The sequence below is a fragment of the Dermacentor silvarum genome, chromosome 1, assembly GCF_013339745.2.
Source record: "Dermacentor silvarum isolate Dsil-2018 chromosome 1, BIME_Dsil_1.4, whole genome shotgun sequence".
In the NCBI taxonomy this organism is placed as follows: domain Eukaryota; kingdom Metazoa; phylum Arthropoda; class Arachnida; order Ixodida; family Ixodidae; genus Dermacentor; species Dermacentor silvarum.
In genome coordinates this window covers 286,932,554-286,947,101 of record NC_051154.1, presented here as the reverse complement: position 1 = coordinate 286,947,101, position 14,548 = coordinate 286,932,554, and the positions used below count along the sequence as shown (strand labels likewise).

At 50.1% G+C, this 14,548-nt stretch overlaps 2 protein-coding genes across 2 annotated transcripts in view; one reads left to right on the top strand and one right to left on the bottom strand.

Annotated features, from left to right (window-relative positions):
• LOC119441417 (endothelin-converting enzyme-like 1) overlaps positions 1-861 on the bottom strand; it is a 42,422-nt gene extending 41,561 nt beyond the window's left edge. The window contains exon 1 of the mRNA XM_037706043.1: positions 844-861. Coding sequence (XP_037561971.1) covers positions 844-861 — 18 coding nt within the window. The remainder of the gene's footprint in view (positions 1-843) is intronic.
• A 187-nt stretch (positions 862-1,048) lies between these two features.
• On the top strand, positions 1,049-3,229 carry LOC119441405 (serine/arginine repetitive matrix protein 2-like). The gene has a single exon (XM_037706034.1). The coding sequence runs from the start codon at positions 1,049-1,051 to the stop codon at positions 3,227-3,229; it is 2,181 nt and encodes a 726-aa protein (XP_037561962.1).
• Positions 3,230-14,548: the final 11,319 nt, after the last annotated feature.

Here is a 14,548-nt window from a genome sequence, read left to right as displayed (position 1 = left end):
CTAGTGCACGGGACACGCTGCCGGGATTTGATCCCACGAGCTCGTGCAACACCAACACCATAGCGCAACGCCATAGCCGTCAAGTCACCCCGGAGGGTAAACTTCGTCATCTCACTCTGGTCATACCGTTCTGGTCACGCCATTGTCGTCACGCCATCGTCGTCATTCTATTGTCCTCACGCCGTTGCCGTGACTCTGTCGTCGTTATATCATCGGCAATATTTTAAAATCGTCATCACCATGTTGTCATGCCATCGTCGTCATACAGCTGCCTTCGTTCCATCGACGTACGTGCTCGATACTGTGTCGTTGTCATGCCATCATGCTCATCGCTGATTTTGGCACGCGAGTGTCATGACAAATTGGGCCAGGCGTGCCCGTGGCCGGGCAGGTAGGCTAGACCTCCCGGTCCCGACGTGGGACTAGCCGGGTGCACGACAAGTTCGCATCTTCGCCGGGCCTCCAATAAAGTTATTTCACTCACTCACTCAAAGGAATGATCCCCCATAGTGGGTAGGAGTCACATGCGTGATAGGAAACAACAACAACAATGTATGTAACAAAGTGCCGAAGCAATGGAAGTTCCAGAATAACCACTTCCGATTCTAAAAAAGCGTGTTTTTGTGAGTCGCTACATTGCTTGAATGCTAAGCGCATACCGTCGACAGTCCTCGGGAGATGGGCTCTCCCGGAATTTTGCAGATTATCGGGCGCGGAATGACGCGCTTAGCCGCTACTGCTCGATCTTCCGTGGCGGTGAAGAGGAGGAAAAGAAGTGGCGCGTACCACGCACTGTGCACCAGGCCCGTGTCGCGCGCTTCGAACAGACGTTGAGGCTCGTACCTGGGGACCCAGGTACATCGCTACGCGTCCACCGAAGCAGCCCTGACTCGGGCCCGTTGGAGCCGGCCCACCTGAGAAGCTGAGAGCCCTGGGCGTCACCGAGCACTGCTTGCGAGAAGAGCGCCGGAAGCGAGCGACCGGTTGACGGAGACAGCCGGGTGAAATCGTAGGACTGAAACCTGCTTCTTATTTTGAGAGCGCCAACATGGCGGGGATCTGCTTCGCTTGCGACCCGCAGCAGGGAAACAAGAAAGGTGAAGCCGTTGCCCATGCAGCAGCGGAGGCACCTGCGGACGACGGCGACCCTGCCACAACCAGGTTTGTCGGGAATGAAGATTCAGCTCGGAGCAAGGTTCGTAAAAATATACCCAGTACTGAGGAGGAGTCATCCAGCATCGCGTCGATGATAACTGCTAGCCGCGACAAGCGTCTAGCGAGGAAGGACCACGAAGGAAAAGAAAGGTCACCGAGCAGAGCCGGAAGGGACAAGCGTACTACCAAGAATCTTCAGAGCTCAAGGAAAGACTCGTCTGGTGGTAACTCAAGAGGTACAAATCACATGGCCAAAAAAAGGCACGTGTCAGAGGAAGTGTCTTCGACAAGCACTGGCGAAACAAGCACAACTAGGTCATCGAGCAGCGGCACAGGACAGAAGCGCGGGACTCGGACGGCCCACAAATGGAGCAAAGCTAGCGGACAGAGCCAAACTGCTAAGAATACTCGGCGACCAAGGAGCTCGTCGTCTAGCGGCGGCAGCATTCGGCTTAAGCGCAGAACGAGAAGCCGAAGCCCTGTAAGAAGCAGGTCGTCGAGCAGCAGCGGCAACAGTATTAGGCGTGGCGTTAAGAGAGACCGGAGATCATGGAGCACTACCTCAAGCGAAATGAGTGAGTACAAACGTAAAACCAAGAAGGCGCGCCTTTCTGGAGCTACGTCGACGGTGAGCAGTGGCGAGAGCTCAATGGGAACCAAAGGACAGCGTCGAGCGCGAAGCATGTCAAGAGACAGCGGCCACAAGCACAGCGTTAAAAGGCGATCTGTGTCGGAGAGCAGCACGCTTAGTAGCATGGGGGATAGTCGCAAGACGAAGAATCGCCGTGATGGACGCCACTCTTCGAGCACTCGCAGCAACCACGTGCGCAGACGCTCAAAAGACTCCACGTCAAGTAGCCGTTCATCATCCACTGCATCGAAGCGTAGCAGCCCCAATGAAAGGGAAGTGGTGATTGGAAAGAACAGTCGGGATGCTGTTAAAAAAGCCACAATGACGGCAAAAGCTCCGAGAGCGTCAAAGCGTCAACCAGCACCCGCGGAAAAGAAATCCAGCGGTCAAGCGGCTTCCACAGTGAAGATTCCAACGCACAAACTCAAAGCCAAGACGTCGGAAGACAAGGGGCGCAGTCAGGAGACCACTGCACCAAATCCGGGAATGAGTGTTGAGTCAACATCAGGAACATCGCGAAACCTCAAAGCCACCACATCCCAAGGCGCAGGAGGTGCTCAGAAAACTGATGCACCGCCACGAACGGTAGCGACGCATAAACGCGAGGCCAAAACGTCTGGGCATGCTGCCAGCGCTGAGAGGACTGTGACGATGCCTGGACCTGCAACGACGCGTACGAGCAAAGCTAGGACATCTAAGGACGCTGGTGGCTTTGAGCAAACTGAACGTACGCGTAAAGGCAAGGCTAAGACGTCCGAGGTTGCTGGCAGCGCGAAGACTCGGCTGATGCCAGGACCTGCACCTACGCGTAAACTCAAGGCTAAGACGTCCGAAGACGCTGGCAGTCCTGAGAAGATTCAGCCGGCGCCAGGACCTGCACCTACGCGTAAACTCAAAGCTAAGACGTCCGAAGACGGAGGCAGCGCGAAGACTCAGCCGATCCCAGGACCTGCAATGACACGTACACGCAAAGCCAAGACATCTGAAGGCGTTGGTGGCGTTCAGAAGACCGACAAAGCTGCAGGAACATCGCGAACGCGGAAAGCAACATCATCTCAAGATGCAGGAGCCAAAGGCGAGACTGGCACAGCCGTAAGTGCAACCACAACAACACGCAAAACAAAGACGGATGAGTACGGGGAGATTAGTCAGAAGTCTGAGTCGATGGCTAAAACAGACATTACGAGAAACCGCAAAGCCACGACGCAGGAAGACGCAAAAAGCTCGAAAGACACGAAGATGACAACCACGGCTAAAAAACGCAGTACAAGGACGTCAGGAGATGCAGAAAGTGAAAGTGCGAAATCAACGACAACACTGACCACCCCACTCAAAAGCAAACCCAGTACGTCTGAGGATGCGAACATCAGCGAAAAGACCGATGACCAGACAGCAACCGCTCCGGCGAAAGACCGCAATGTGGAGACAACTGAAGACTCGTGATGTGAACGCATTGTCAAGTCAATGGCAGGAATCAGCTCTCCTACAGAACCCAAACCAAGCAACTTGAGGGAGTGGTCTGAAGACGGACTGGCTGTTGATCAACCATCAGGACTGCTGATGGCGGAAACTTTGCCAATCCGCCGCGCAACATTCGCAGCTTTTGTTTCAAAATTGTCATAGAGAATTCAAGGTGCAAACAGCCGTCCGATTGTAACAGTGGCTTTAAGCACACAGCATTAGGTCCAAATTATCGGCTTACTGGCTTGGTCGTTATTTGGATAGATTTGGTGACTGGTCCTGAATGTTGCACAATAAAGCATCTCGGCGTTCTGCTGTGTTTTGTTTGAATATTTTACAGCGTAAGCTGTTATGACCTCATGCCAATAACCATTTCGGTTGGGATGTCCAGCATGAAGGAAAAAATACCCACTTCCCGCCGGCATCAAACCTAGGACCTCTGCGGGGGAGAGAGAGAGAGGGAATAAACATGTTTTTTCTGTGACTGTAGCTTTGGAGAGCCATCCTGATTTCAGAATGCCTTGAGGTCAGGCCTCGTCCTGGGCCCTCGCGATCAGCCGTTGCGGATCCTCGAGGTCGGAGCTGGCCAACGCTCTCTCCCAAAGCTCATTGGTGTGATAAGGGTTCGGAGGATTTAGTGGTGCTTGTCTGCAACCCCCTACAATATTCCTAAGGGACCCGGGCATTCCGCAAAAGCGGCATTGAGGAGAGAATTGTGTAGGGGCTATGAGGTGATTTTTGGTTGGGCGGGGGAATGTATTAACTTGTTAAGCTCGGAGGAATCTCTCCGCTGTCTAGGAAGTGACTTATGTGGGGGCGGATATGTTCTGTGGGTTAACTTGTAATGTTGTGTGATGTATGGCTACTTTACTGGAGGGTGCATGCACTCGGACTCGAATTCCTCGGCGTCGTCACGGCGGGTAAAATCTCGAGCCACGAGGTTGGCGATCTTGTTGCCAGGAATGCCGTGGTGAACTGGTACTCAGATGATCATGACTGGTCTCGTTGGCGGCTTTTGATTTGTGATTCTCAGCGTGTTGGTATGAATTCTGCCGCCAGCGAAGCTGCGACACACCTGTTAAGAATCTGTCGCTATGAAGATGGTAATGAAGGTAATATCACTATGATGGTAATGTCCTCCCCGTATAGGCCATGCCGGATCCCTGGGATGTTATCGAGGAGCGGCGGAAGACCTCTTTGGGCGATATTGAACAGGATAGGGTAGTTTTCCTGTTGGTAGAACAGGATAGTTGTCCGATGAACAACGTGGCACTGACCGAGGATGGCTTCAATATTTGGACACCCCGGCGATCACGAAGCAGTTCCAGGGGTGGACAGCGACTCAGGAAAAAATGGCGAAAGAGGAACAAGGCAATGTCGTGTGATGTAGCTGCCAGGAGGGCGGTTGTTCCGGCGTATCGCGTAAGATGGTCAACTGCAACGATGGCCAGCACATGTCAGGGGAAGTGGCCCATGCAAATTGATGCCGACATGCCCGAATGGTAAAATTAATGTAAATGGTAAATGCCCAAAAGGGCAAGGCAGGGGCTAAAGACCGCCCAGCAACTCGCGGGGTGAAGATTTGCGGCGTTGACAATCAGGGCAATTGCGAACAAACTTTTGAGCGTAGTTGTACATCCCCAGTAGTACCGCTGTCGAAGACGTTTGTAAGTTTCGAAAGCTCCGGTGTGTGCACACTGTGGATCAATGTTGACGGATGCGCGCATTTCGGAACGCAGACATCGAGGTATTACTAGTAACCACTAGCGGACGTCCGAGCAATAATTGCATCGGTGGAGTAGGTCATCGCTAATAGCGAAGTGGTGAGGTACGTTGACGACGCAACGTGCGAGTTTTCGGTTGTGTTGGCGAATCGGTGGGAATGTCTGTAAGGGAGGCATGCCAGTGGCTCTTGCGCTGCTCGGAAGCAATGGTGTCAATGTCAAAGGAGGAAACGCTGGCCGCGACATCACGCGTTTCTATGGTAACTTTGGCTGGTCACCTCCATCCTGTGAATCAGAGTCGAGCAGATCCGGCGTTCCTCGATCTCAGAGGCAGAGGACAAGCACACAAGACGAGCATGCGACTCGCTCTCGGAGGAGAAAATGGTAGAGGCAAAACTGCGTGACTAGAGCAAACGTCTGATTTCGCCACGAGCGTTCGCTGCGTCGCGTGAGCGTGCGGTCTCCTAGGTCAGTGGCCTTGGCCAATAGCGGCGACGCAATGTTGTGATGACGCGTGGAAACGTTCTGAATCTCGGCGACTGCTACGTCGATAGGGCTTGGAGCGCCCAGAGCGCTCGACGCCGTAGGAGAGCGATCGAAAAGAACCAGCCGAACGCAAGGAGTGCTCTCCATTTCAACCAGTCATAGACAACGCTGCTGGCAAGAGTGGTGTAGAACGCTCCAAAACGACAAGCCGAAGATAAAGCATGTCTCTAACCATTTTGCCGCGAAGTTGGATGACTGGGTAGACTATGGTCTAATCGGTAGAGCATCGGGTTGCTGTGCAACCGGATTCGAATGCCACCGTTTAATATACTTGGGTCACTGAGTATGTGACACAGGGTATGTGCCGCTCTGCAATGATAAAAAAAAACAGAGAAAGAGAGAGAAAAAATGTTGCAGTCTCGCCCGAAAGGCGAAGCATCGACTACGATAGCAAATTAGCAGAGCCTCTAGATGCTCTATCGTCTGCGATGGGAAGTGCCTTACCACCAAACTCGGTTGAACAGGCGCACCGTATCGGACCTTTTCGAACACGAAGTGCCGCCCTGTTATAATGAAACTATCGAACCTTAAAATTAAGGAGAGCTTGCTTTCGTCGCGCAACAAGCTGAAAGGTATCAACATTTCAGTGTCTGAGGACTACTCGCCTGCGACAAGGCTCACTAGGAAAAAGCTTCTCGAATTTGGTAAAAACCTGCCTGATTCCCCCCTCATTTAAACTACGTTTTAACAATCTTTTCATTGATAGGAGATGTTTCATGTTTGATCTAACAAGTGACAGTGTTAAGCAGGTTAAAAGTGTTGTTCCAGATCACGCACGCGTACCTGACAATCCGCGTCATCACCCTGCTACGTAGGAACATGCGAGGGGCAAAGGTATATCTTTAACAGCACAAGCCTCAGTGCTCGTTGCCAACGCCAGAAGTGTGATTAGCAAGCGCGAGGCACTTGACTCGCTCGTCGATAGCTGTGATGCTGGTATTATTGCGTTAACAGAAACGTGGCTACAACCTCAAGTACAAGATTGTGAAATATTTGACCTGTCTCGTTTCCGTATCTTCCGTTGCGATCGCACTGCTCGCCAAGGCGGAGGCGTACTGCTCGCTATTTCATAGTCCTTGCAGTGCCATCAAGTCCACATTCACTGTAACATTAAAGTTGTGTGTGCTTGCGTTCATCTCGGTCATCGTAAAATTACGATCATTGTTTGCTACCGCTCTCCCTCCTACCCACCCATTTTTACCGCTGAGCTTCACGATGTGCTTAACGCACTTACTTCGCGGCATCCTTCAAACGCCATTATATTAGTGGGGGATTTCAACTTCACCAACATATGTTGGGCTACTGATCCTCCGCGCTGTTGTCCATTTTATTCGCATAGTAATGACTTTCTTGAACTCTGCTCTTTATTTTCCCTATCGCAATTAGTACTGGAACCAACAAGGATATCAGCCAGCGCTGCTAACGTCCTTGACCTAATCTTAAGCTCTCATCCTGACTTGGTTACTAATGTTTCTTGCTTACCGGGCTTAAGCGATCACCTGGGTCTTTCGTTCAACATATTGTCTCCTTTGTTAAAACCAGTTATTGAAAACAATGGTAATTTATCACTATGACAGGGCAAATTTTGAAGATATTAATATTGCGCTAGCTAACTTTCTTGATCCTTTCTTCAGCCAATTTGATGATCGCACTGTTGATGAGAACTGGATCGTTTTGAAAAATAAAATACATGAGCTCAGCGATAAGTTTATTCTATCAAGTGAAATATCATGCAATGTTAAGAAGCGTTGGTTCAACTCCCAGTTAAAAAGGCTTTCCAACTGGAAAAAACGACTGTATCGAATAGCAAATAAAAGTGCACTGGCTTAAAAATGGATGCTTATAAGGAGGTAAACGATAACGACATAGAGGCTATAAAACTTGCCAAACAGGCATTCCACGTACACACATTGCCCAAAATGCTTGCGAATGACCCCCAAAAGTTTTGGCGTATTATTAACCCCTCAAAAGATAATGCGGTCACACTGATCGATTCTAGTAGTTCACCGGTACCCGATGATGTATTTCCCCATGTACTTAATTCTGTATTTTGTAACAACTTCGTCGCATGTACTGATCATGTGCTTCCAACTTTTGAGTGTTGCAATTACCCAGCTATGGATTTTATAATCATTGAACCTCTTGGGGTGGAAAATGTAATTAAAGGTCTAAAGTTGTCAAGTCCTGGTGCTGATTTGATTAACGCAAAATTTCTGAAAAATACTGTTGTTTATTCATCTGTTCTACTTTCAAGAATTTTTCAGCAATCCCTAGACACGCATCAGCTCCGTGCCGTTGGGAAAGTCGGGAAGGTGGTCCCACTTCACAATCCACAAAGCCTTCCTCACTGCCAGCATGCAAAACAATTAGACGTCCTCCTTTACCGCTCGGTTCACGGAGACCTGTTGAGAGGCCTTGACGAAATGCGTCTCGCCGGGACATCACTTTGGTGTCTGTCCATACGGTCTCCTTAGTGTGGCCAGCGTTTACCCAGGTCTCATCAAATAGTATATGGTCCTGTAATAGAAAAAGAAATCAGTCGTATAGTAAAGAGCGTACTTTTACTGCAACAGCCCATTACTAAACCAGCGGCCTTGATTCAAGGTTATGCCTATGTTACAGCGCGAAGTATCCACTGACAAAACCCATGTGAATACATATAACAAAGATGAGCTGGCAAAACTTCCCCTGAGAAAAACTGAAGCGAATGTTTAGAAAACATGTTTCAGGCTGCTCATAAAAGCTAATGCAACCACATGCCCAATTATGTGCACAGCATATTCGCTGAATAAAATTAGCTATTCTTTTCTTCAAGCCATTTAGATTCCTTGCTCCTACGCGGAAAGAAGGCAGTAAATCTTCCCAGACAAGGCGACGGCAAATTCCTGCAGTACCAAAATGCTCAGTTACATCTTCGGCACAGATCATCGCATCCTCGGCTGATACTATTATCCACCGTACAAGCGCAAGCATAAACAGCTGCCTTATTTTACTGGGGAATTTTAGATTAGGATTATGTGAGGCTTTCGATCACTCGCGTCAACAGCACACGTTTGGTGATCACTGATGCAAAGCATACCTTTCGTTTTCGCTCACCATTAGGTACACACGCATGCTCACCATTCGCGTCTACACTTTTACCAACAAGCACGCGCAACGAAAGTTTCCAGAAATTAATGGAACGCAAGAACTTACCGCTGCTGCCTCCGCATTTCTCGGATCGTTCGGAGGTACTTTTCACGCCAAGCAACGACGTCGTCTCTTTCGAGTAATTCGGAATTCGTTTTTCTCTTTCGGTAGACGAACCCCAATTCGTTCAGCATTCGTTGCATCGTGCGAGTGGTCATAGTCGGCATGTCCATGTCAGGGTCGCTGATCACGTCATTGCGTAGCTTCTCGGACGTAGGCAGTTCATTGCGCATGAAATAGCTGTGCACTTTGCGCCGCAATGCTGCCAACGCAAACATGTCGTAGCGCAGCACCCACGTCTTGGCGGTCATGCGCTTCCCAGCTTCGCCCGACTTCAGCCTTGATTCGAGTTACCGTTCCCATAACTCACCCCGATGAGCTCGGCGACAGTCCGGCAAACAGAATTCGTCGACAGCTTGGGCTGACGGCGCCTTACTCCAGTGTAGACGTTGCAGATAACCTGCTTGGTTTGTTTGGAGACCCACTTCTTGTCACACTTAGAGTATAGCCTCCTCGGAGAACGAAAAGGAGAGTTTGCGGCCGCACGCGGTACCACCGGCACCGGGGACGTCATGTTTACTGCGAGAGCAAGCAGCAGGCTGCGGAAAACATGGTGCGGTCCAAGAAATAAAAAAAATAAAACTTAAGGCGCACGATAACCTTTTTTTTCATGAACAGCTTCCCATACTTGTTCTATATTTATAATGAAGGAAGTTTTATTTATTGGGGCCAAGTAACTGTTAGAATCACAAAATAAAACAGGTACTATTTCCTGGTGCGCACGCATGCAGGTGGTTCGGCTCTGTAGATTCCACAGTGCTGTCAAGGAAAGCTGTCGCCGATTATAGATTCGGTGTCCATGGAATCTGACTTATCCTGCGGAAGAGGGGCCTTGCGTTTGGTCTTGTTAGCCTGCGACCCTTGCTCCTGGGTGGAAGGTTTCTGAACACTAACATTTTGTTGGGCGTTCGCCTTCTGAAAAGCATCGAAGTCGGCCCTCATTTGCCGCATTCCCGCCTTTAGACGAGCATTTTCTTGTATGAAAAACGCGACCTTTGGGTCCTCCCTTTGCTCTGGCAATGCTACCTAGGTACCTTTTTCCGTGTCGTTGTCTGTGGCTTGACTCGATCCGCCCAGGTAGGCTCCTCCTGGATCCGCACCTGGGAGTTGGAGCACCCCCTGGAACGGGAGCGCCCCCTGGAGAGACTGCGCCGACGAGCAGCTGGTGTGACAGAGCGCCCCTTTCTTGGCGCGCTCGACACGCTGGAATTACGTGATCGGCTCTCCCGAGCCGCCTGTGTCTTCTTGGCGCGCTTTCGGCGCCGCCGCCTGCTTTGTCTGACAATGTAGGGCACTTGGAAACGTTCCTTACATTTTTTGTCCGCTGTAGGATGTTGTCCACCGCACAATGAACATTTTGGGATGCACTGATGCCTCTCCACTGGAGATGTTGTACCGCAGCTTCGGCACACCGTGTTGTTTGGGTTAGGGCAAACATCCGCTTGATGGCCGAGGCCTCCACACCCGTAGCAAACATCCGTTTGCATCTGTATAACGTGCAGCGAAACATGCTGGCGCCACACAACACGTAGTTTGGCACTTTCATGCCGTCGAACAGCACGACAACCGTTTTAGTTGTCTTGATTCTTCGAGCCTCCAGGGCCCCAAGGTTTCGGTGATTAACGATCATCGTTTGGAGTTGGGCGTCGTTGATATCGGCGTCGACTTCTCGTATGAGTCCCTTGGACGTGGTGTCCGGGGCGGCTAAGTAAGCGCACACCTTGTACGTTCCTTCGCTCAGCCGAACTTGTTGAATCCCTGCGTAGACATCTGCGTTCTTCTTGTGCGGCGTGCAAACCGCAAAGATATTCTGAGCTGCGTTCGGGCAGAGGATATCGCCCTCCGTTTCCGCCGGAGCCAAGGCTGCCGTCATAGCAAGGGCTTGCGCGAAACGTATTTCACTTACCTTTGTTACATTGAGGCCATCCCTCGGTCTGATAATGATGCGTATAGTGTCCCTCGAGAGTCGAGGACGCCTTGAAGCCGCCGCGAGGCGTTTCGCTACGCCCTGCGGAGCGGTGGTGCGGCTGTTGCCCCTCTCGCCAAAACGTGCTGCGCTGCCAGACGAGGTGGAGGCCTCAAGTCGAGTCTTCTTGTTCTTCCTTCTTAACGCCGAGGTCCATCCTGGCCGATTCGCTTCATCCTGGGTGATTTCCACCCCTTCAACCATCTCTACTTCGGTCATCCCGCCCCACTTCACCGGGGTTTGGCCTAGGCCTAACTACGTCGGATCGCCGTGGTCGAAAGATCACAAACTCTCAAAATGGTGAAAAGTCCACCTACCGATAAAATTTCGATATCGGTAGGTTCCTTGCGACCTGCTGCGTCGATAATTACACAGTTGTCGTGGTTCCCATTTGTAAATCCGGTCGAAAACATTGATGAAAGCAGCAGCCGATGAATCCACGTCGGCACTACTCGGCGCCTTCTTCGCACTTTTCCCATTGTAACCGTTTTTGCAACGTGTTTCGGAGACCGTTGCCAATTGACCGTCGTGAAAAGCTTCTCTGAGCAATCATTTACTGAACAGGGGTACGCGAGCCTTAAAGTGTCGGTTGACAGCTTTTCATTGACGTATGACCCGCAGCTACTACGCTATCGGTTTTTCCTAAACGTGCGAGCGGGGAATGGGTCACAGCACAGAGAGCAAGCCAGAGAGGAAAGGGAGGGAGGTTAACCTCGAGTAACTTTCCGGTTTGCTACCCTACACTGGGGTGGAGGATAAAGGGGTCGGAGAGAGTGCAAAGAGAGAGAGAGAGAGAAAAAAAACATAAAAAACACAGGCATAGATAACAGAAGAGGCGTTCCGATCACAGACGCTCTCACAGGCCAGTGGACTTCTGGAAGCGCAGAAGCGCTTGCACGGCCTTCTGATGCGATGTTGAGTCGTGTCGATGTTGCAGAATTCTTTCTTGCGATAAAGGCTGGTCGTCTTACTGATTCAGCACGACGGAAAGCGATTGTCTCAGCACACTGTATTGCGGGCACTGACAAAGAACATGACGAATCGCTTCCGCGTCCCCAGAATTGCCGCATGCTGCACTGTCGGCCATCTCTATGCGGAACGCGTAGGCATTGGTGAGCGCGATGCCCAACCATAGCCTACACAGAAGGGTCGCATCTCTTCGGGGAAGTCTTAGTGGAAGTCGAAGGCTTAAGGTTGGATCCAAGGTGTATAATAGGGCATGCATAAAATGTGGTTTATTCCAGTCTGATGAAGTACATTGACGTGCAAGTAGGCGGAGCATCCTTGAAGCATCTGTCCAAGACAGCGGGATCGATAGGCGGTTGTCTTCTTCATGAGCTGAACGAGCAGCTTGATCGGCACGTTTATTGCCAATGATTCCACAGTGACTTGGCAGCCAATGAAAGAATATTTCGTGTCCTTTCTCAGTCAGGTGGTGCATGGCCTCTGTGATTTCGAAGACCAGCTGTTCCTGTGGACCGCACCGTACGGCTGACAGGTTCTGCCTGTTTCTTAGCATTTTATTGGGCCCATTGTGTTGCGCGCTGTGGCTTTGCGTGGGAGTAAGCGTGCTATGCATTTGTCACCCTCCCCCCTTGGTGCGTTGTTTTTTTTTGTATGTTGTTTTGAGGGAGAAGAGAAAAACACCGTAAAAGGTGGTAAAGGAGAAGGGCGCTTCGACGAAGCGCAATGCTGGAAATACCGGAGGACCACTCACACGACGATCCTAGTACAGGATTAGTTTGTACGCTGTACAGGACACGTAGAGATTAGTAAATTAAACCAGCTGATTGTGCGCCGGCGGACCTCTCTCATAGCCACTCGGTGGTGATTGGGCTGTAAATGTTTGGGCCGGGCACCGCAGGGTAGAAAACGTGGCCCCATTGTTCCGACCGAGCGTTCTGGACTCAACTTGAGGTGCCATGCACCATCGGCTCTACCGATATAGGGTCGCCCAATGTGAGCCATTTCCACCTTGCATCTGAATGTGAATTTCCTGTAAATAGTTCTTGTAAATACAAAGTGTCTTCAAGTTTCAACCGTATCGGCTTCAAATCCATCGGAAGCTTCCAGGCAACCCGTCACCGCTATTCGTAGCGGCAGTATTCTCCACTGGCGCAAACCGTCTCTGGCGTTACGTCTCGAACGCCCAAGTTGGGAAGAAACACACGTACCCTCGAGAGAGAGGGAGAAGAACCTTGACATTACTCCTGCTGTTCTAACATGCGTGCGGGAACACGGCAGTGCCTGGGGGCAGTGCATGGTTCAGGTATAACAGAATGAACAAGTAGCGAGGTGGCCGACACTACGCTGACTCATACATAGGAGCAAGAGGTCTTGAGCGTAATTCACATGCTTTAAATGCATTATTCTTAGCCTCATGTAAAATTTATTTCAATGTAATGAATCACCACGGCTGGGATTTTCCAGGTTATTTCACTCCACACACATCGTTGCAATAAGGCATATTCCTTTGATTCCTTTCCGTAAGTAATATGGAAAGGAATCAAATATTACTTGTTTTTTGTGGATATTGTTGCGTTCGCGCACCGCTTATCAGCCGGCGCCCAAGTCTGACTCATCTGTTCCGGACGATAATCTGTTTCGCGCATGTGCGCTGATGTTTTCCCTCGCCCTTTGATCACGGCGTTCCTTTATAAAGGAGTGCGGATCACGCCGTTGGCGGCTTCTTTTGTACACCTACTTTCGGCAAGCATGCCGCATTAAAAGTACGTTCTTCCTTCTCCCGGCGTCTTCTTCTCCCGGCTTGGAACCCAACTCGGCCAAACGTAACAATATTAAGGGTACATGTGAATGCTTATACCCAAGGTTGCAAATATGCATTGTGTATTGAAATAATTTTGCGTTCGGCACAGAGACTGAGCCAATGTGGCCTCTTGGGTGCAAATTTATGGGTCCCCTTTCCCAGCGCTCATGTGTTTATCCCCATTGGTTTGGCTACTCTTGTAGTCGCTATATGATAATAGAAAGCACCCACTGTGCAGACTTACGAAGAACATGTGCATTAGTTACAAGACTGCACTCAAGGAACTGTTGGTTTGTTCTGAAAATAAAGAATTGCAGCAAAAGTTTATCGACTTTCATATACTGACCTGTGCATGATGCTAATAAAGGAGCTTGCGCAATGTTTTGCATTTAATTAGATTGCTAATCAAATTATATCTATAAAGCAGACATTGTACTCTTTCAATAGTGCCTGGAGCAAGTTGCAAGGTAAATATACCTGGTAGCGAAGCTTCCATAGAAGCCCATACGTTCAAAATATGGCGGCTTATAGGCGGTTCATGGGGCTCAGCGCCATCTGTGTGAGGAGGCAACACTTCCGGCGGAAGAAAAATAATTTGACGTCATATCCGTTAAAACAGAAATAACGTCATTTTGTTCTCAAAGGCGCGAAACTTGTTTTCGGAGGCCTGCCATTAGAGCTGTATTTTCAAATGCCCCGCCATTCGACTTGATGGGCGTTCCTAGCTTTCAGCGCGGAAAGCGATGCAGGAAAAGGTCAGCCGTACAGGTGACGAAATCGCATCGCTGCACAGAACATACTTTCTGTGGAGGCCGATGAACGCTTTGGGCGTAGATTGCGTAGAGTGCTCGTCCTTTTTTCGGACACCAAGCCCGTCGGCCAGCGCTGTCGCAGGAAAACAACTAAAGTAAACAAGTATCTGACGGTCGCTACTCACTACTTTTGACTGCACAGGTTAAGAAACAATAAAACTACCCGCGTCGCCTAATTCTGACAAACGTCGACATGCAAAACAACACAACATGTGAGGGGGGCGTATTGTAACACGG

Coding starts and splice junctions, on each gene's coding strand:
- LOC119441405 (XM_037706034.1), top strand. CDS start 1,049: ATGGCGGGGATCTGCTTCGCTTGCGACCCGCAGCAGGGAAACAAGAAA.